The 23,994-nt window shown below is 42.8% G+C and overlaps 1 protein-coding gene across 1 annotated transcript in view; it reads right to left on the bottom strand.

Annotated features, from left to right (window-relative positions):
- Positions 1–23,994, bottom strand: part of LOC121531949 (semaphorin-3ab-like) — a 48,710-nt gene that overhangs the window by 19,271 nt on the left and 5,445 nt on the right. The window contains exons 2-3 of the mRNA XM_041837536.1: positions 5,321–5,481; positions 1,266–1,328 (exon numbers count right to left, since the gene is read on the bottom strand). Coding sequence (XP_041693470.1) covers positions 1,266–1,328; positions 5,321–5,481 — 224 coding nt within the window. The remainder of the gene's footprint in view (positions 1–1,265; positions 1,329–5,320; positions 5,482–23,994) is intronic.

The following is a 23,994-nucleotide window of genomic DNA, read 5'->3' as shown; positions in this document are numbered from 1 at the left end:
TGCCTTGGTTGTCATCTGAAGAGCTTTCTGTCATTTCAGGGTGGTTCAGCTGGTTGGTGATCAGATAACGTTAAGGTTTCTCACGCTGTTGTGATTTGGATGGTGTTAAAGTTTCTTGTGATATCAAGTTTAACATTGTGAACCCATTGTCCAAACCATGCACTGAACCAACAGAGTTTATATGATGGAAGATACTTAACAGTTAGCGAAGCTAACAACATTATTTTTCCTGGCCCTGTGTATCACCCTCCCTTCTTCATAGATGTACAGTAAATTAGCAATTTCTTCTTCTATTCTTTTCTCTCTCTCCATCTCTCTTTCACTGTCTTCCCCGCAGCATGTTCACAAGTGTCTTTGTTCCAGTTCATCAAAGAGCATCTGTAGTCTTTCTTCCTCTCCTCTGCCCTTCAAACACAAAGACCATCCTTCAGGGCTCCCCGCTCATCTCTGCCAGAATGTTTACAGAAAACACACACACACACAAAAGACCTGATGGCCCTTCAAATCAGCCCTATAGAAACTCAGCAGAAGCTGACCCTGTGCCTGTGATCTTAGAGAGGCCGTTACAGCGGAGCTAGGATTTTATATTGCAGGCAGCACATGGCCCCAGGCTGTATCTGAGAGGAAAGTCAGAAGGAGAAAGATGGAACTGTGTCTCTTTGGGTGTTTACACAGTGTACTGCTTGTATTGAGACAGAAATACAGGACAAAAATACAGTACATGACTGAGCTAGTCATGCAAGCAGGACACACAGTATGGAAGTGCTGCTGGTATCGTCATGACTCTTCTTAGACTAAGGAAAACACACACCTAAATGATCTTGTGATATGCCATATGACTGTGTGGACTGAAATCATGCTGCATTTACAACTAACAAATACCCCCATGTCTCTACAAAGCCATAGCTGTTGTTAGGATACTGCTCCTGTGTTGAAAGTAGTGACTGTAAGCCCATTGGCTGTTCACTGTTAACCCTGTATCCCAGTGGTTAGGTGAACTTCTAGATGATTAAGTTCATGTGATGTCTCTATCTTGGCCAGCAGATTATGATCAGATTCAGAGCTTCCTGTCCATGTGACAACACACAGATTACACCAACACTGTACTGTAAAAGGCAGTACTCCGGCAGAGAGAGATAGTGTAAAAGGCAGTACTCCGGGAGGGAGAAATAGTGTAAAAGGCAGTACTCCGGGAGGGAGGGATAGTGTAAAAGGCAGTACTATATGAGCGAGAGAGTGAAGTGTAAGATGAGGTAGCTACTCACCATGAGGTCCTTCCCTGCCCATTTACACTCATCTCTTCTGGAGGTGGAGGCAGGCCATGGGATCTACACAGACACAGAGAGATAAGGATACTTCACTACACAATACACATTGATACAATAAATCAGCCACTAGTAATCCTAACTTTAACCAGTCTCTAACCCTAACATCTTGACCAAGCAGCTGGTCAGCTAACAGTCCTTAAATTAGCTGTTGTGCTTCTGCCAGCAACGTTGCTAAAAATGTACTTTTGTGGGAGTTGGGGCATATTTTATGAGATTACGTTGATATGTGTGTGTGCCTGCGTGCACCTATGTATGTGCACGTATGTACAGTTGAAGTCGGAAGTTTACATACACTTAGGTTGGAGTCATTAAAACTCGTTTTTCAACCACTCCACACATTTCTTGTTAACAAACTATAGTTTTGGCAAGTCGGTTAGGACATCTACTTTGTGCATGACACAAGTAATTTTTCCAACAATTGTTTACAGACAGATTATTTCACTTATAATTCACTGTATCACAATTCCAGTGGGTCAGAAGTTTACATACAGTAAGTTGACTATGCCTTTAAACAGCTTGGAAAATTCCAAAAAATTATGTCGTGGCTTTAGAAGCTTCTGATAGGCTAATTGACATATTTTGAGTCAATTGGAGTTGTACCTGTGGATGTGTTTCAAGGCCTACCTTCAAATTCAGTGCCTCATTGCTTGACATCATGGGAAAATCAAAAGAAATCATCCAAGACCTCAGAAAAAAATTTGTAGACCTCCACAAGTCTGGTTCATCCTTGGGAGCAATTTCCAAATGCCTGAAGGTACTACGTTCATCTGTACAAACAATAGTACGCAAGTATAAACACCATGGGACCAAGCAGCCGTCATACCACTCAGGAAGGAGACGCGTTCTGTCTCCTAGAGGTGAACGTACTTTGGTCCAAAAAGTGCAAATCAATCCCAGAACAACAGCAAAGGACCTTGTGAAGATGCTGGAGGAAACAGGTACAAAAGTGTCCATATCCATAGTAAAACAAGTCCTATATCGATTTAACCTGAAAGGCCGCTCAGCAAGGAACATGCCACTGCTCCAAAACCACCATAAAAAAGCCAGACTACGGTTTGCAACTGCACATGGGGACAAAGATCATACTTTTTGGAGAAATGTCCTCTGGTCTGATGAAACAAAAATAGAACTGTTTGGCCATAATGACCATCGTTATGTTTGGAGGAAAAAGGGGAGGGGTTGCAAGTCGAAGAACACCATCCCAACCGTGAAGCACGGGGGTGGCAGCATCATGCTGTGGCGGTGCTTTGCTGCAGGAGGGACTGGTGCACTTCACAAAATAGATGGCATCATGAGGAAGGAAAGTTATGTGGATATATTGAAGCAACATCTCAAGACATCACTCAGGAAGTGAAAGCTTGGTCGCAAATGGGTCTTCCAAATGGACAATGACCCCAAGCATACTTCCAAAGTTGTGGCAAAATGGCTTAAGGACAACAAAGTCAAGGTATTGGAGTGGCCATCACAAAGCCCTGACCTCAATCCTATAGAACATTTGTGGGCAGAACTGAAAAAGTTTTGTGCGAGCAAGAGGCCTACAAACCTGACTCAGTTACACCAGCTCTGTCAGGAAGAATGGGCCAAAATTCACCCAACTTATTGTGGGAAGCTTGTGGAAGGCTACCCGAAATATTTGACCCAAGTTAAACAATTTAAAGGCAATGCTACCAAAAGTTAATTGAGTGTATGTAAACTTCTGACCCACTGGGAATGTGATGAAAGAAATAAAAGCTGAAATAAATCATTATCTCTACTATTATTCTGACATTTCACATTCTTAAAATAAAGTGGTGATCCTAACTGACCTAAGACAGGGAATTTTTACTACGTTTAAATGTCAGGAATTGTGAAAAACTGAGTTTAAATGTATTTGGCTAAGGTGTATGTAAACTTCCGATTTCAACTGTATATGTGTGTGGTGGGGGTAGAGGAGTCACAATGAGATTTGTTCTCCACTTTGTTTCCGTTTACTCTATTATTCATCCAGGTGTGCAGGGAGCGACTAACATGCCTGGCGCAGCGTGAGATCCTGTGCGACGGCTAAGGTCTGAATTATTCATCACTCATTTCTCAGTAGAAACAGAGTCCCTGGATACCTGGCTGAGACTGGCTTAGACTGACAGGGGTTGGGGAAAGATATGCAGACAGACAGACAGACAGACTGCAAGTAGACTTGTATGTATACAGTGGGGAGAACAAGTATTTGATACACTGCCGATTTTGCAGGTTTTCCTACTTACAAAGCATGTAGAGGTCTGTAATTTTTATCATAGGTACACTTCAACTGTAAGAGACGGAATCTAAAACAAAAATCCAGAAAATCACATTGTATGATTTTTAAGTAATTAATTTGCATTTTATTGCATGACATAAGTATTTGATACATAAGAAAAGCAGAACTTAATATTTGGTACAGAAACCTTTGTTTGCAATTACAGAGATCATATGTTTCCTGTAGGTCTTGACCAGGTTTGCGCACACTGCAGCAGGGATTTTGACTCTCTCCTCCATACAGACCTTCTCCAGATCCTTCAGGTTTCGGGGCTGTCGCTGGGCAATACGGACTTTCAGCTCCCTCCAAAGATTTTCTATTGGGTTCAGGTCTGGAGACTGGCTAGGCCACTCCAGGACCTTGAGATGCTTCTTATGGAGCCACTCCTTAGTTGCCCTGGTTGTGTGTTTCAGGTCGTTGTCATGCTGGAAGACCCAGCCACGACCCATCTTCAATGCTCTTACTGAGGGAAGGAGGTTGTTGGCCAAGATCTCGCGATACATGGCCCCATCCATCCTCCCCTCAATACGGTGCAGTCGTCCTGTCCCCTTTGCAGAAAAGCATCCCCAAAGAATGATGTTTCCACCGCCATGCTTCACGGTTGGGATGGTGTTCTTGGGGTTGTACTCATCCTTCTTCTTCCTCCAAACACGGCGAGTGGAGTTTAAACCAAAAAGCTCTATTTTTGTCTCATCAGACCACATGACCTTCTCCCATTCCTCCTCTGGATCATCCAGCTGGTCATTGGCAAACTTCAGACGGCCCTGGACATGCGCTGGCTTGAGCAGAGGGACCTTGCGTGCGCTGCAGGATTTTAATCCATGACGGCGTGGTGTGTTACTAATGGTTTTCTTTGAGACTGTGGTCCCAGCTCTCTTCAGGTCATTGACCAGGTCCTGCCGTGTAGTTCTGGGCTGATCCCTCACCTTCCTCATGATCATTGATGCCCCACGAGGTGAGATCTTGCATGGAGCCCCAGACCGAAGGTGATTGACCGTCATCTTGAACTTCTTCCATTTTCTAATAATTGCGCCAACAGTTGTTGCCTTCTCACCAAGCTGCTTGCCTATTGTCCTGTAGCCCATCCCAGCCTTGTGCTGGTCTACAATTTTATCCCTGATGTCCTTACACACCTCTCTGGTCTTGGCCATTGTGGAGAGGTTGGAGTCTGTTTGATTGAGTGTGTGGACAGGTGTCTTTTATACAGGTAACGAGTTCAAACAGGTGCAGTTTTCTTAAAGAAAAACTAACAGGTCTGTGAGAGCCGGAATTCTTACTGGTTGGTAGGTGATCAAATACTTATGTCATGCAATAAAATGCAAATTAATTACTTAAAAATCATACAATGTGATTTTCTAGATTTTTGTTTTAGATTCCGTCTCTCACAGTTGAAGTGTACTTATGATAAAAATTACAGACCTCTACATGCTTTGTAAGTAGGAAAACCTTCAAAATCGGCAGTGTATCAAATACTTGTTCTCCCCACTGTAAGTGTGTTTCCATTTTCCATTTTAGTCATTTAGCAGACGCTCTTATCCAGAGCGACTTACAGTAGTGAGTGCATACATTTTCATATTTGTTCGTACTGTGTGTGTAAAAGTGTGTTGATATTTACCAAATGTAATTGTTACTGTTGCAAGGAGTCCGCTGATGTTGACTTGGTTATAATGTCTCATAGATAGGTATTCATGTATTATAAGATGTACAAGATGTACAGTACCTGTGCCAGGTCTCTGCTGATGTTGACCAGGTTGAAGGAAAAGATGTGGTCCTTGGCTCCCACCACCAAACGACCCTTCTCCTCGTCCAATAGGAACGTGTGGTAAGCGGCGCTATTGGCCAGGCCCTCAAACGTCATCAAGTTATTAGACTCCAACATCTCTGGAAAGGAGAACGGAGGGAGAGAGAGCATTGAACATTTACAATAAGAGACCATACTAATTCCTATGGTCTCTGATATACCCAGGGAAATAAATACATTAGATTAGAGAGAAATAAAGAGAGAGTGAATAAGGGAGACAGTGAAGTCCTGGCATACACAGCATCTAATGGCATCTTATAGCAGACATTGTGATGTGTCTCCTCAGTATATTCACCATGTCAGAGGGGAAACATCCCATCCCCACATGGAGACAGGCAGCAGGGTCCCCACTGGGCACAAACTGGTTGAATCAACGTTGCTTCCACGTCACTTCAATTAAATTACATTGAACCAACATGGAATGAATGTTGAATTGATGTCTGTGCTCAGTGGGTCTAGATCTCAACTCCAAAAGCCTAGGGAGCTACGAGAGAAAGAGAGAGAGAGAGAGAGAGAGAGAGAGAGAGAGAGAGAGAGAGAGAGAGAGAAGGGTGCTTTGGCTCAGATTTAATATCTCTCTTTCGAGTGTGTTCTCTCTTGCCCATTCACACATTCTCCCTCACACCCTCTTCCCCACATTAACTTGCGTTCAACAAAATGTTTTCTATGAATCAGCACTGCCATCCGTGCTTAGACTGTGTGGGCACTCGACAGTGCCAATGCCGAAGAGCCAACGACCAAATGGTCTGGCTAGGGGAACTGACCTTGACTGGGCCAGTCAAGCAGATCTAGACCACAGAACAAACCCACAGTGGAAAACGGAGACTATTCTCCATACAATATTATGACCAGCCAGTCTCAGTGTAGACACTGGTGAATTACTGCAAACCACAACAACCATGAGGTCATTTAAATTGTTGTATAAATAGCCAGCCCAGTGTTTTTGCTGTGTAATGCCTGGGTGCTTGAACAGGTTAGCCAAACAGAGCTAGACTATATAACTCACAATGGAAAACTGTTGGGAATATGAATATGTCACTGGAGTAAAAATAGCACAATAATGACTGTCTGGATGTCTGTTTTCCTGTAGGCTCTCGTGAAGAACTTCAAACCACTACAACAACAATGCAATATTTGAAAAATTTTAGTCTGAGGGGTGTTCTTTTGACTGCCATGGTTGGGAGTTACTGATTACATGTAATCTGATTTTTAAAAAAATATATAAACTGTAATCAGTTACATTACCAGCAAAAATATTTTTATCCGATTACAAATACTTTAGAAAAACTAGATGATTACTTATTGGATTACTTTTTAATTCATAAAGGATGTTTGTGGAAAATTACAACACCTTTCTCAATTACATTGAATTCAGCATTGAAAAAAGTTTACGTTTGTTCCACCTCAGCGAGTCTGACCACAAGTCAGAGACCACTATGATGACACACCAAATGCATTTGATGGAACCTTTTTGTCTTCTTCTAATGCCTTTTAAGGGGAAAGTAATCCAACAGTTTTCTGAAAGTAATAGGATAACGTTACTGAGTTTGGGAAACCAAAATGTACGTTACTTATTCCAATTTTCGACAGGTAACTAGTAACTGTAATGGATTACATTTAGAAAGTTACCCAAATCTGTTTACCACTTTTGAGATGATACTGTCATCTTTATCTGGCGCCCAAATTGTTTCTCTCACACCTAAGCCTCTCTCACACAACATCTCTAACACACACACACATGCACGCAACACACACGTACCGACCCACGTATGCACACACACACCATTCCTTCTCACACTCTCTCCTCACCCAAAAAACCCAACCACACCCATCGCCCCCACCAGCTGACCCCCCTGCACGTGTGTGTGTGTGTGTGTGTGTGAGGGAGAGAGGGAAAGAGAGAAGGGTGAGGAATTATGAGGAACATTTTTTAATGAAGGAGAGATGGGGCATGAGGGAAAGGTATTGTGAAACAAGTGAAAAAGCGGCAGTCAGGAGGAGGGAGGGAGAGAGAGAGGGAGAGACAGGGAGAGAGTGTGTGAGAGAGAGGGGGACAGGGAGAGAGTGAGTGAGAGAGAGGGGGACAGGGAGAGAGTGTGTGAGAGAGAGGGGGACAGGGAGAGAGTGAGTGAGAGAGAGGGGGACAGGGAGAGAGTGTGTGAGAGAGAGGGGGACAGGGAGAGAGTGTGTGAGAGAGAGCCAGTAATGAAGTTACCACAGTGTAAAGTCTCTAAGGAACTGTTGAGATGAGTGTCTGTAACACTCTGTATTTCTGGGTGCCTCAGTCCCAACACTCTTTCCTCCTCTGTGTGTGTCTCTCTGTGTGTGTCTCTCTGTGTGTGTCTCTCTGTGTGTCTCTCTCTCTCTCTCTCTCTCTCTCTCTCTCTCTCTCTCTCTCTCTCTCTCTCTCTCTCTCTCTCTCTCTCTCTCTCTCTCTCTCTCTCTCTCTCCCTCCCCACAGACCAATGTGGTTTGACAGAGGCAGTATTGACACACTCATTTTTACATTTACATTTTAGTCAATTAGCAGACGCTCTTATCCAGAGCGACTTACAGTTAGTGAGTGCATACATTTTTTCATACTGGCCCCCCGTGAGCTATACACTCCCTCCTCACTTATGGCTGGATGGAATTTCTGTTTACTTCAGTCCTAGAAAAACATTCACACAGATTAACTAGAAAAAAATGTAGCCACTACGTATAACCATTGGTCTCATCTATCAGGAGGATGACAAATACATTAGATGGGAGGACAGGGCTCCAGATTGTTGGATTCCTGAGCAAGAATATTTAGTTTTTGTCAAATACGGTTTGTCCTGAAATAGTGACAGCCAACATGTGTGAGTGTTCTCTGGGGTGACATTAGTAATGTTCAGTGTGGCCATGTGTGTAATATCAGTATGTGGGGGTAGAGGTATAGCTCACTAGACACTATGTGGGGGTAGAGGTATAGCTCACTAGACACTATGTTGGGGTAGAGGTATAGCTCAGTAGACACTATGTGGGGGTAGAGGTATAGCTCACTAGACACTATGTGGGGTTCACTAGACACTATGTTGGGGTAGAGGTATAGCTCACTAGCACTATGTGGGGTTAGAGGTATAGCTCACTAGACACTATGTGGGGGTAGATGTATAGCTCACTAGACACTATGTTGGGGTAGAGGTATAGCTCACTAGACACTATGTGGGGGTAGAGGTATAGCTCACTAGACACTATGTGGGGGTAGATGTATAGCTCACTAGACACTATGTTGGGGTAGAGGTATAGCTCACTAGACACTATGTGGGGTTAGAGGTATAGCTCACTAGACACTATGTGGGGGTAGATGTATAGCTCACTAGACACTATGTTGGGGTAGAGGTATAGCTCACTAGACACTATGTGGGAGTAGAGGTATAGCTCACTAGACACTATGTGGGGGTAGAGGTATAGCTCACTAGACACTATGTGGGGCTAGATGTATAGCTCACTAGACACTATGTGGGGCTAGATGTATAGCTCACTAGACACTATGTTGGGGTAGATGTATAGCTCACTAGACACTATGTGGGAGTAGAGGTATAGCTCACTAGACACTATGTGGGGGTAGAGGTATAGCTCACTAGACACTATGTGGGGGTAGAGGTATAGCTCACTAGACACTATGTGGGGGTAGATGTATAGCTCAGTAGACACTATGTGGGGGTAGAGGTATAGCTCAGTAGACTCTGGAGCTGGCCAGTATACCGTATTTTACTATATACCAGTATTGGGTTTTTACTTTATCTTTATAACAGTATTAAATGTTTGGTTTGTTAAATGTGATATGTCTCTCCATTTCTCTCACCAAGCCCTGCCCTCTGTCGCTCAAGGAGCACAGTTGTTGTTGCTCAACCACGAGATAATTTGCCGACTGTTCACTCTTCATGGTCATGGTCAAGATGCAGTAATATGTTGATGACAACAATGTTGCTTCCACTTTGCTTCTTAATATAAATCCACAAGCGCTCTATAATTACACTATTAGTTTGTGTATCTTACTGAGTCAGAGCAAACATAGCTAGATAATCCAGCCTGATACCAGTGCTGGTGTATGCCTAAATCAGCATGTTGTTTGTGCAACATTATCTTCTAAATCAGAGAGGAATAGGTGAAACATGAATATGTTAGCTATTACATGAAGTAAGAGAAAACATTTAATGTAGCCAAAGATTCTAGGGTCCCACTCGCCTGGGAAACACTGACCAACACTTTGGTTCCTACCCTGTCACAATAACGCCTCCAAAGAGATCCTATTAGTATTTTAATTCCTAATTCTATGAACGCCTCCTTGCCATTTTCATTCGTTGTCATGTCAATCAACACTGTATTCAAAGTGCCCACTATTACTTTCTAACTATATAATTAGAATAATCCTTCTATTTCCATGATTCCATCAGTTTACCCAAGTGTTTTGATCTAAATCGTAATTACAATATTTGGTAAATAATAAGGCCTAGATTTCTTGCCTATATATAGCATTCCTACGTGGCAGTATGGAACTTTTGGTTAAAGTTTGATTGCACTGTATAAAACAATCAGAATGGAGAAAGCCCCATTGAAATCGGAAAGTTTTCAGACCCCTTGACTTTTTCACATTTTGTTAGGTTACAGCCTTATTCTAAAATTGATTACATTGTTTTTTTCCTCATCAATCTACAAACAATACCCCATAATGACAAAGCAAAAACTGTTTTTTTGCTTCACCGTAGGGATGGTGCCACGTTTCCTCCAGACGTGAAGCTTGGCATTCAGGCCAAAGAGTTCAATCTTGGTTTCATCAGACCAGATAATCTTGTTTCTCATGATCTGAGAGTCTGTAGGTGCCTTTTGGCAAACTCCAAGCCTTTTACTGAGGAGTGGCTTCAATCTGGCCACTCTAACATAAAGGCCTGATTGGTGGAGTGCTGCAGAGATGGTTGTCCTTCTGGAAGGTTCTCCCATCTCCACAGAGGAACTCTGGAGCTCTGTAAGAGTGACCATCGGGATCTTGGTAACCTCCATGACCAAGGCCCTTCTCCCCTGATTGCTCAGTTTGGCCGGGCGGCCAGCACTAGGAAGAGTCTTGGTGGTTCCAAACTTCTTCCATTTAAGAATGATGTATACCACTCTGTTCTTGGGGACCTTCAATGCAGCAGAAATGTTTTGGTACCCTTCCCCAGATCTGTGCCTCAACACAATCCTGTCTCAGTGCTCTACGGACAATTCCTTCGACCTCATGGCTTGGTTTTTGCTCTGACATGCACTGTCAACTGTGGGACAATGTATAGACAGGTGTGTACCTTTCCAAATCAATTGAATTTACCACAGGTGGACTCCAATCATGTTGTAGAAATATCTCATGGATGATCAGTGGAAACAGAATGCACCTGAGCTCAATTTCAAGTCTCATAGCAAAGGGTCTGAATACTTATGGAATTAAGGTATTTATGTTTTTTATTTGTACAAAATTTGCTACAATTTCCAAAAAACTGTTTTCGCTTTGTCATTATGGGGTATTGTGTGTAGATTGCTGAGGATTTGTATTAATTTAATCCATTTTAGAATAAGGCTGTAACGAAACAAAATGTGGAAAAAGTCAAGGGGTCTGAATACTTTCCGAAGGCACTGTAGAATTGTGTGTTGCCACCCTAGGGTCATGCACAACTCATAATGCAAATTTAGAACTTGTATTATTCAAAAACATTAAATACCGTCAAATACCATCAAACAGTCAAGAATGTGATTAAATATTGTGACATGATATTTTTTCCATATCGCCCAGCGCTAGTAGATTCTATGTGGAGGTAGAGGTATGTCTCAGTAGACTAATGGGAATGTCCTGTTGATGTAATCCAGGTCACACCACAGTCATACATTACACTGTATATGTCTACAGCTGTCTGTGTTAAACCAACCAATCATCTACAGCCACCCTGAGACCTCTCCACAACCAATATACAGTACAACCCATCTGAAACCCCGGCCTCTACAACTAATCTGCATCCCAATGTGGGATTGGTAGTAGATCAAATCAAATCAAATTTTATTTGTCACATACACGTGTTTAGCAGATGTTATAGCGGGTGTAGCGAAATGCTTGTATGTATTAGTATGTGTGATAAAATTCAAACATTAGCTGGTGATAGGTTTCAAAGTGCTATATGATAAATCAACACCTTAGTGTGAAGTTGGTTGTTAGCTAAAGGTATATTCAAGTACTGTAATAAGGCATGAGAACCCAGGGATTATCCTGTGATAACTCCAGAGTAAGGGTTGTTCTTAGTTCCGAGGCGAAACCAAGGGTAAATCCCTGGTTCGAGGGCCTTATTTATTTTATAAAACTATAATTCCCAGATTCGAGGAGCTTATTGCTTATATAAAACGGTTGCCAACATATATAAAAAAAAGATTAACGACATGTTTTAATTAAAACGTTAGTGAGTACATTTTTTTTATTTAATCCTTCCACCAGACGATAGGGTCCGGGCAAAAACGAGTTGTTAGTTCTGAGGTTCTGAAGTTGCTAACCAAATAGGTTGGTTGTTAATATTACTGCAGTGGGCTGAATCAGGGTCACACAGCGTGTTTCTTGGTAGTCTTAAACAAAATTACTTTGAAACAAAAGTATACACCTCACACACATGGTTACAGGCTTAAAAAAAGAAGACAACTGTACCATGCCAGATACAGAGTTGAAATGTTTATTAATTATGAAATAATGAAAAATATTTATAACATTCCACTCATGAGGCCACTAGAGGGTGCTTTGGTCATTTGACTGCAGGAAAGGGTTCTATTCTCATGTTTTGACCAATGATTTGTATATACACTAGATGGAAAACCAGGGGTGGTGTTTTGAAGCCATCCATCTTGGCACTCCCCCACATTTTCCTTAAAGTATACTTTTTGTAACGTTCTAATGTTACTGTCCCCACTACACTTGAAAAAGAAAAGGAAAGCCGCACACTCTAGGAGCTCAGATGCAATAATTTAATATCCTAATAACCAACGTTTCGACAGACAAGCTTTCTTCATCAAGGTATAATGACAAACACTGCGGGTCACTAGTTTATATAGTGTCAAAGGACACATGCAGGTGTCTGTAATCATGGTTGGGTGTGGCCTAATAGCATTGGTTAATTCACAGATAAACAGAACATACAAAAAACATGGATAGCATACGATCATAGATACAACTTGGCTACATAGGCCCACAAACATTTACAATGAATAGCAAAATCACAATAATCACAAGAATGGCTTCAAATCAAAGTCTACGTTGAGACCGAAGGGAGCAAGGGTCTTTAAATTAAAGATCCAGGCAGCCTCTCGTTTTAACAATAAGTTGTCGAGGTCACCCCCTCTCTTAGGGAGGGTGACATGTTCGATGCCGATATAAAGTAGGGATGAAATCGAGTGGTTCGCTTCCAAAATGTGGGCAGCGACTGGGTATGTAGAGTTTTTGCACCTAATGGTGCTACGATGCTCCGAGATTAGTACTTTTAATTCGCGCTTTGTTTTACCCACATAATGTTTACCACAAGAACAAGTTATAAGATAAATAACTGCCTTAGTGAAGCACGTAATAACACCTTTGATTGGGATCTGTTTCCCTGTTTGGGGGTGTTTAAAGGATCTACATTTGTAAGTGCCATTGCATTGAACGCAGCCGTTACACTTGTAGTTTCCATTGGGTAGAGGCGCAAATAGACGTTGTGCAGGGATATTTAGGGGTGGTAAATCCGAGTTTACCAATTGATCTCTGAGGTTTCTGCCCCACGAGAATACAACCAAGTGAGGGTCTGAAAACACATTACCAATACTGTCATCGGATCTTACAATGCGCCAATGTTTGTGAACGATTCCCTTAATTTGTTCAGAGCACTTTGAATAGCGTGTAGTTAGAATGCAAGAATGCTTCTTTTTGCGAGACTGTCCCTGAAAGAGGTCAAGTCTCGATTTGTTTTGAATTTTCTCAATGGCAGTATTAATCTGACCATTTTTGTACCCCCTCTCCTTGAATTTTCTTTGCGTCGCAGCCATATTTCGGTTGATATCTGATTGTTTTTTACAAATCATTTTGATTCGACAGAATTGGCTGTAGGGCAAACTGTTTTTCAAGGGAAGCGGGTGACAACTATCAGCCCTCAACAAACTGTTACGATCAGTAGGTTTCCTGTAAAGATCAGTGTATAGAACATTATCCTCACACAAAATCAGAAGATCAAGGAAACTGATTTGACGTGTGTCAGATTGCATAGTACATCTCAGGTGCTCAGAACAAGAGTTAAGAAAAGTATGGAATGCCTGGAGCTGTTTTAAATCACCCCTCCATAGAACAAAAATATCATCAAAGTACCGTTTCCATATATTTTTTTGGTTGAGAGGATTGAAAATGGACTGTTTCTCAATGTAACCCACATACAAATTAGCATAGTTAGAAGCCATAGGGGATCCCATAGCAGTACCCTTCGTCTGAATAAAGAAATCATTTAGAAACATGAAGTAGTTGTGTGTGAGTACTATTTCAGCCAATGTTATAATGCATGCACTGGAAGGTAGTTCATTTGGGTCACGTTTCAGAAGAAAATGTTCCATGGCTTCAATACTGCCCTCGTGTGGAATATTCGTATATAACGACTCAACATCAAAAGTAACTAGCAAGGTATTATCAAGAGATTCAATAATAGAGATCATACTGCTGGTGTCCTTTACAAAGGAGGGGAGCTGTTCTGTGAGAGGTCTAATAAAAATGTAAACAAAGGTTGATAAAGGGGCTGTTACTGCATCAATGCCCGCTACAATAGGGCGCCCTGGAGGTTTTGTAACATTCTTGTGTAATTTCGGCAAAGTATAGAAAGTGGCAATTTTAGGATGTTGAATAGCCAAAAAATCGTGTTCTTTTTTGGTGATTTGACCAGAACTTAAATACCCATCTAGGACAGTAAAGATAGTGTTCTGAAATTGGGAAGTGGGGTCACTTCTGAGTTCCTTGTAAAAAGGTGTTGTCAAGCAGTTGTCTGTGACACTCATTTACATAAACTGTCCTATCCATGAGTACAACCAACCCACCCTTATCAGCAGGATGGGTAAGAACTGACATATCGGATTGTAAATCAAGCAAAGCTTATTTTTCATCCTTGGGTAATTTTGAAAAGATATGTACTCCTGTTTTTTCTTAAGGAGATCATCAACATCTTTTTCAACGAGTCTGCAATATGTCTCAATAGAGTGATTGCGATTGGCTGGAGGTACAAAATAACTCTTACTGTCCCCACTACAACAACAAAAATACTTAAATACATGTAATTTTGTCCTTGAAACATTTAATTGTATTCATTACTATGGAGGACTGCTTCTTCTGGGAAGTGCCGGTGTCTTCAAAACCTCTCATTGGCCAATACATAGCATTAGAAATCCAGGGTTTATGTACCAGCATGGTCACCCGTGATACAAGTCAGTATTTGACATCCATCCTGTCTGAGGCTGTCGGGAGATTATGTGAGAACTGGCCACTAGGGTGCAACAGTGAGCGCTGTTACCTTCAAGTAGGTTTCGGTTTTGCTTGGGTGGGCATAAGCATCTGCCTCTCATTCCAAAGGTTGCAAGTTTGAATCCAGCAATATAAAGTTATTTTAATTTTAAGCCTATCCCAAACCTTAACCCTTACCTTAACCATTCAGAGTAAATGCCTAACCGTAACAATTTGGAGTTAATGCCTGAACTTATCCCTAACCTTAAAAATGTGGAGTTAATGCCTAATCTTGAAATTTGACATTTGGAACAACTTCGAAATTTGACTTTTGAGAAACATTAGAAACATCTAATTCTGACCGGAGATTGTGAGAGCTAGTAACATAATTGGTTTTGACCCAGTCTTTCACTCTATTCCTTTTATTCATTTCACGTTGCTATGCTAAATAAATCATTGACATGTAGCTAGCTAGCAGAGGTTCAATGATGACGAGAGACAAGAACTTCAATAAATAATTATTTAATAAATAATTTATAAAATAAGCAACAAACAGCTGATTGTCGAGTCAATAAGATAGCGGAGGAGATGGCTATCGTTTTATGGGCTCCTAACCAATTGTGCTTTTTTGTGTATTTTTTTCGCGTTGTTTGTAACTTATTCTGTATATAATGTTTCTGCCACTGTCTATAATGACCGAAAAGAGCTTTTGGATATCAGAACAGTGATTACTCACCTTGAACTGGATGAAGATTCTTTCTTTAATTTTACGTTTTACATTTTAGTCATTTAGCAAATGCTCTTATCCAGAGCGACTTACAGTTAGTGAGTGCATACATTTTTCATAGATTTTTCAGATTTACTGCTGATACTGGACCAGGCCCAAATCCCCGTCATTCGCATGAAGAAGAGAAGCCGATACAGGGGACGCATGTCCGGGTGCCTTGTTAGAATTTGTCGGCGAGTGGGTAACCCGCCTCTACTATCCGTCCTAGTGGCCAACGTTCAATCATTAGAGAATAAACTGGATGAGCTCCGTTCAAGACTATCCTACCAACGGGACATTAAAAACTATAATATCTTATGTTTCACCGAGTCGTGGCTGGATAATATACAGTTGGCTGGGTTTTCCGTGCATCGGCAAGACAGAACAGCTGCCTCCGGTAAGACAAGGGGTGGAGGCCTGTGTCTATTTGTCAATAACAGCTGGTGCGCGAAATCTAATATTAAGGAAGTCTCTAGGTTTTGCTCGCATGAGGTAGAGTATCTCATGATAAGCTGTAGACCACACTATTTATCAAGAGAGTTTTCATCTATATTTTTCGTAGCTGTCTATTTACCATCACAAACCGATGCTGGCACTAATGACGCACTCAACGAGCTGTATAAGGCCATAAGCAAACAAGAAAATGCTCATCCAAAGGTGGCGCTCCTAGTGGCCGGGGACTTTTAATGCAGTGAAACTTAAATCCGTTTTACCTTATTTCTACCAGCATGTTACATGTGCAACCAGAGGCAAAAAACTCTAGACCACCTTTACTCCACACACAGAGACGCGTACAAAGGTCTCCCTTGCCCTCCATTTGGAAAATAAGACCATCATTCTATCCTCCTGATTCTTGCTTAAAAGCAAAAACTAAAGCAGGAAGTACCAGTGACTCGCTCAATACGGAAGTGGTCAGATGACGCAGATGCTAAGCTACAGGACTGTTTTTCTAGCATAGACTGGAATATGTTCCGGGATTCATTCGATGGCATTGACGAGTATACCATATGAGTCACTGGCTTCATCAATAAGTGCATCGATGACGTCGTCCCCACAGTGACCGTACGTACTCCAACCAGAAGACATGGATGACAGGCAACATCCGCACTGAGATAAAGGGTAGAGCTGCCGCTTTCAAGGAGCGGGACTCTAACCCAGACGCTTATAAGAAATCCTGGTATGCCCTACGACGAACCATCAAACAGGCAAGCGTCAATACAGGACTAAGATTGAATCCTACTACACCGGCTCCGACGCTCGCTTGCAAACTATTACGGACTACAAAGGGAAGCCCAGCCAAGAGCTGCCCAGTGACATGAGCCTACCAGATGAGCTATATGACTTCTATGTGCGCTTCAAGGCAAGCAACACTAAAGCATGCATGAGAGCACCAGCTGTTCCGGACGACTGTGTGATCACGCTCTCCGTAGCTGATTTGAGTAAGATCTTTAAACAGGTCAACATTCACAAGGCACAGACAGATTACCAGGATGTGTACTCCGAGCATGCGCTGACCAACTGGCAAGTGTAATTTTCAACCTTTTCCTGACCGAGTCTGTAATACCTACATGTTTCAAGCAGACCACCATAGTCCCTGTGCCCAAGAACACAAAGGTAACCTGCCTCAATGACTACCGACCAGTAGCACTCATGTCTGTAGCCATGAAGTGCTTTGAAAGGCTGGTCATGGCTCACATCTACACCATCATCCCAGAAACCCTAGACCCACTCCAATTTGCATACCGCCCCAACAGATCCACAGATGACGCAATCTCTATTGCACTCCACACTGCCCTATCCCACCTGGACAAAAGGAAACCTATATGCAAATGCTGTTCATTGACTACAGCTCAGCGTTAAACAACAAAGTGTCCACAAAGCTCATCACTAAGCTAAGGACCCTGGGACTAAACACCTCCCTCTGCAACTGGATACTGGACTTCCTGACGGGCCGCCCCCAGGTGGTAAGGGTAGACAACAACACATCTGTCACGCTGATCCTCAACACGGGGGTCCCTCAGGGGTGCATGCTTAGTCCCCTCCTGTACTCTCTGTTCACCCATGACTGCGTGGGCAAGCACGACTCCAACACCATCATTAAGTTTGCTGACGACACAACGGTGGTAGGTCTAATCACCGACAACGATGAGACAGCCTATAGGAAGGAGGTCAGAGACCTGGCAGTGTGGTGCCAGGACAACAACCTCTCCCTCAACATGATCAAGACAAAGGAGATGTTTATTATCTATACATAGTTACTTTACCCTTATCTACATGCACATATTTCCTCAATTCCAAAATTTTATTTTTTACTTTAGTTCATTTAGTAAATATTTTCTTAACTCTTATTTTTCTTAAAACTGCATTGTTGGTTAAGGGCTTGTAAGTAAGCATTTCACGGTAAGGTCTACACCTGTTGTATTCGGCGCATGTGACAAAAACAATTTGATTTGATTTGAGAGCTATTGAGGAAGGCTAGGCTAACATTACCTGTCTTTTATATCCATTATAATATACAATACAAATTAAGTGAATAAATTGATTGGCTGAGCTGTGGGACAGTGGATGTGCATTGATAAATCTAATGGAACTGTTATCAGGCGTTACCCGTTGAATGCGGAGATTGTGGTGCTATAACTCCCTGCTATCAACCAATCATCATCCAGAATCTAAACAACCCGTTTCATAATCTTTGTAATAAATTGAAACGTTCATTAGTGACTGGGTCCTGATCGCCACATGATGATGTAGTATGGATTATATTTCTTTCTTTCTTTCTTTCTTTTTTTATTTATTTCTTGGAATAAATAACCGTGTACGTCATTAATGTTTCAGCAGGGAAAATGCCCCACTCTCTGAAGTGTGTTTTTATGTCAGAAGCCCTGAGAGGGAGGGAAGAGGGAGGAGAAGGGAAGGGAGACGGGGGAGGAAAAAGGGAGGGAAGTGGGGAAAATAAGAAAAAAGAGAGATGGACATGCAGCACAAAAAAAAGGCATTGCAAGGGAAAATGTGCAAATGGAGGAGAAAGATGAGAGTGATAGAGTAAGAGAGGGAGGAAGGGAGAAAGAAAGAGAGAGGGGGGAGAGAGAGAGACCTCCTACTTCTAGTTAGAAACAGATTCCCTCAAGTGCCCTCAATTCTGTTCTGTCACAAACACACCAGAGCTCCCACACACCCTCTCCCACACACAGCCCAGCACTATTCCCCTCAGCCGCAAACACACACAAACACACACACGCACGCACACACGCACGCACGCATGCATGCACACACACCCACACACACACACACACACAAACATACACACACACACGCACACACACACACACACACACACACACACACACGCACCCACACACACACACAAACACACACACGCACGCACGCACGCACACACACGCACGCACGCACGCACACACACACACACAAACATACACACACACACACACACACACGCACACACACACACACACATACACACACACGCACACACACAAACATACACACACACGCACGCACGCACACACACACAAGCACGCACGCACGCACGCCACACACACACACACACACACACACACACACACACACAAACATACACACACACAAACAAAGAGACAGGTGTGTGTTACTGTAATCCTACTGTGTATGCTATCCACCATGTGAAAAGGAAACAGCTGATTGCCTAGAGCCCATACTGCTTGTTGTATTAACAGTGGTGTGTCAGACATGTAGAAAGCCAGTCTGGAAATCACCATGTCAACACACACCACACACAGCTCAGGTGAGTGTGTGTGTTTGTTTGGGACTAGCGTCCATGGAAACCATCCATTCACCAGAGTATTGTGAGATTATACAAATAAATGGATACATTCTGACACACACACACACACACACACACACACACACACACACACACACACACACACACACACACACACACACTCACACACACTCACATGCTCAAGCTCATGTGGATGCACACACATATTTTATATTGCTTTGAATATTTAAATATCTGAAATCAGCCATGTTAGAGACTCTGATCTGTAACCTCCTGGTCAGAAACAACTCCTAGCCCTATTATTCACCCCTATCTGCATATGGGCTAATTTGGACAGAGACAGACAGGCAGCCTTTTCTTTCCATGTTACCCCTCACCCAAACTATCTATTTTTTCCTCTCTCTCTTTTCTCTCTTTCTCCAGTCACTTACTGTATCTCTTCCCCTCCTTTTTCATCCTCAACCTTCTTCTATCTCTCTCTCTCTCTCTCTCTCTCTCTCTCTCTCTCTCTCTCTCTCTCTCTCTCTCTCTCTCTCTCTCTCTCTCTCTCTCTCTCTCTCTCTCTCTCTCTCTCTCTCTCTCTGTTAGGACACAGCTTTATTTTATTATAATGGATCTTAGGTGGAGTGAGTGAGAGAGGAAAGGGCGGGGGAAAATGGATGCAAAAAATCAACAGTCCCATGTGAGACCGATATAAATAAACTATTTTACCCTACATTCTCTCTTTCTCTCTCTCTTTCTTGCTCTCTCACTCTCTCTTTCTCTCTCTCTCTCTCTCACACTCTATTTCTCTCTCTCTCTAACTCTCTCTTTCTGGGCTGGAGGGCATGGGAGTGTTATTTAGTGCTGCCATAGAAAACATCAGAAACACATCTAAACAACAAAACATATGAGCCAGTATTGTATGGAGCCCTATATCTCAAGGCCTTGTTCCTATAGTCGGTGACAAGAGATAAAGCATCTCCTGATCATTTCAACAAACAGACTCCAGAGCCCTTAAAGAGTTTGGCATTCGACTAGCCATGTGCAACATGCCTGCTAGCTGCTAGAGTTACAAGCCTGCTAGAGTTACAAGCCTGCTAGAGTTACAAGCCTGCTAGAGTTACAAGCTAGAGTTACAAGCCTGCTAGAGTTACAAGCTAGAGTTACAAGCCTGCTAGAGTTACAAGCCTGCTAGAGTTACAAGCCTGCTAGAGTTACAAGCCTGCTAGAGATACAAGCCTGCTAGAGTTACAAGCCTGCTAGAGTTACAAGCCTGCTAGAGTTACAAGCCTGCTAGAGGCGGATGAGCAATATCCCCCATCGTAGCATGGATGAAGCCTGAGCTGGAATGTGAAGCTAACTGAAGCAGGCTGGTTTCAGAAAACCCTGAGTAGATCTAGTTTCCTTCATAGTATACCCTTCAGGTTATGTCTTGCTGTCTGGGGGGTGGAGTGTTCTAGATGCTGCAATACCATCACATTAGTCACTGTCCACAACACCACACACACACGTCTTTCAGCATGTAATCTGTCTCTGTGGGATACTGATGGGTAAAGCTTACACAAATAAATACATCATCGTCTGAATAGGTAAAAAAAAAACTGGAGATTTCACACAATCACAACAAATTCTTGTCTGCATGGTTGGGATGTGCAGAGAGGCATGTCCGTGTAATACAGTTCCACCCCCACTCCAGTGTTTGTGTGATACTGACCTATGGAGAAAACCCTCTGTCTCACACACACAGAGAGAAACCCAACCCTGGTCTCTAGATTCTCTAAATACTTATGGATTAAACATTTTAAAAGAACCTTCCTCATTCCATGCCCTGATAAAAAGTATATTCACACCCAGTCAAAGCCAGAGGATAACATTACTACAATAAGATGTGCATGACCTCAGGAGTAGAGAGAGATGGATAGAGAAAATGAGGGAGAGAGAGAGTTATTTTTTTCTATCGGCAATTCAGTGGCTTTTGTTTTTGTGGGGTTAGACCTTGACTGGTGTTGTTCAGTGGTTTAGTGCTTTAAACATCGGCTTTTGTTTTTGTGGGGTTAGACCTTGGCTGGTGCTGCTGGTGTTTCAGTATGCTGTATGAGAGTATATGTGTTGTGTGAGTTTGCGTGTGCGTGAGTGTTTATGTTACGTGAGTGTACTTGTGTGTGTGTGTGTGTGTGTGTGTGTGTGTGGGGGGGGTCTTGGATGCGGGTATCAAAGGGGTGGACAGGTCTGACAGAGACAGAGCTCCTGGAAGTCCCTCACCAGCCATTAAAGTAAAGTACCCTTTATTTCACTCTCCTTCCCTCTCATTTCTTCTCCTTCAAACTCTTTTGTTTTCTCTTCCTCTAGTTCCCAGACACTTAACAATATCTCCCCCCCACTTTTCCTAGCTAGGACACATGTATGACATACTGTACAGCTAAGCTTAAATTCCTATGTCCCTGGCAGCGTACAGAAACCCATTAAAACCACACCTCAGACGACCAGCAATACATCTTGGTCTATCCTGTTCCTGTACTGCCCTGTAGTCCTGTAGTCCTATAGTCATGCTCTTGCTCTTACAGTTGGACCTGGTGGGTTCATGTTTAGGTAAGCAGGCCATTGTTACCATCCCACCATGCTCCCCGTCCCCTTCCCTACTGCCCTGTCCTACTGCCCTGTCCTACTGCCCTCTGCAGTTGGGATTAGGATGTGAGGGAGGTAGTTGGGGGGTTAACAGGGGATCCCCCCCATGTCTCTGCCCTGCTGTGCTAATGTGTGTGTGTGCGTGTGTTTGTTTGTGTGTGTGCGTGTGTGCGTGTGCGTGTGTGTGAGTGTGAGTGTAAGTGTGAGTGTGCGTGTGTGAGTGTGTGTGTGTGTGTGCTGAGTGCCACCTGTAGGGATCAGGGTTCCTACACCTGCCGGACCTGTCTGTCACAGAGAACAGACCTTGGCAACAACCAACCCCACACTCAGAAGCCACACACACATACAGACACACACACCTCACATCTCACTCCACAAATGTTTAGCAATGCCAAACATTAATTTAGCTTTTATCCACAGCTGTATGTAAGCCTATATTCATCATTGAAAACTCAGTATGAACGGGTCCATATCAGAGACTGTCTCTCTACCCTGTGTTCTGTGCAGGTCTGCTGTATGTGTGTTGTTCCATCCATGTAGTTCAGCTGTGTTGTGTATGTGTAGTGCTGTGGTCTAGTAGAGAAATCACAGAGGGCGTGATTTAGAGATGACTGATACACACACACACAGGTATCATTATCTACTGATGGCCAACGTGTGTGTGAGTGTGCGTGTGTGTGTGTGAGAGATAGAGACTGCATGCGTGTGTGTATGTGTGTGTCTGTGTGAGTGTGTGCTCATGCGCGTGTATAATTATGATTGTGGTGGTGCTGAGAAAGAAATGTCTCTGTTTAAGAGAGCCATCTGTTGAGACAGACTCACACCATTCATCCTCAACATAATTACCATGCAGGGAACGACAGAGCAGAAAAAACGGCAACCAGGAATACGAGAGGGAGAGAGGGATAGACAGATGAACGATACTTCACTTAAGCACTGGCGAGTCACTCTGGCATGTCTCTTCATTAACAAACTGACAACAGTAGACAGCAGAGAGTACTGTACACTCACACACATTGCTGAGTCAAAGAGACTTTGAGAGTCAAAGACAAATTGAATCCTTGGTTTTCATCTGAGTTACAGTGCCTTGCAAAAGTATTTGTCCCCCTTGGCATTTTTCCTATTTTGTTCCATTACAACCTGTCATTTAAATTGATTTTTATTTGGATTTCATGTAATGGACATACACAAAATAGTCCAAATTGGTGAAGTGCTTTTTATTTGAGAGAAACGGTGGTGTAGTTGACCCTGCTCAGCTCTTCTCTTCTCTCTGCCAGCCTATAGCTGACTCAATGGTTAACCCGTCAACTTCTAGTGAATCTTTGTTTTCATTTTAACAATTTACTATCTGTGATGTGCTAGATCCCTTGCTTAAGATTGAAGTAAAACATCCACTGGGGTTGATGTGCTTGATCCATTTTTGTTGCAACTCTCTGCTCCCCTGATTGCTGAATCATTAACCCATATTTTTATCCTGACGATTATATCTGGTACTATCCCCAAGGTTTGGAAGGCGGCCCATGTACTCCCATTTCCCAAAGGTGGTGACCCTTGTGACCTAAATAATTATCGGCCTATTTCTAAACTATCTTGCCTAGCAAAAATATTAGAATCTTTGATTAATTCTCAGCTAAGATCTTTCTTATCTTTGAAACGTTTTCTGTAAGTCTTCACAAGGTTTTCACACACTGTTGCTGGTATTTTGGCCCATTCCTTCATGCAGATCTCCTCTAGAGCAGTGATGTTTTGGGGCTGTCGCTGGGCAACACAGACTTTCAATTCCCTCCAAAGATTTTCTATGGGGTTGAGATCTGGAGACTAGCTAGGCCACTCCAGGACCTTGAAATCCTTCTTACGAAGCCACTCCTTCATTGCCCGGGCGGTGTGTTTGGGATCATTGTCATGCTGAAAGACCCAGCCACGTTTCCTCTTCAATGCCCTTGCTGATGGAAGGAGGTTTTCAC

This window comes from Coregonus clupeaformis, chromosome 19 (genome assembly GCF_020615455.1).
Source record: "Coregonus clupeaformis isolate EN_2021a chromosome 19, ASM2061545v1, whole genome shotgun sequence".
NCBI lineage: Eukaryota > Metazoa > Chordata > Actinopteri > Salmoniformes > Salmonidae > Coregonus > Coregonus clupeaformis.
This window is presented reverse-complemented; position numbering and strand designations above follow the sequence as displayed.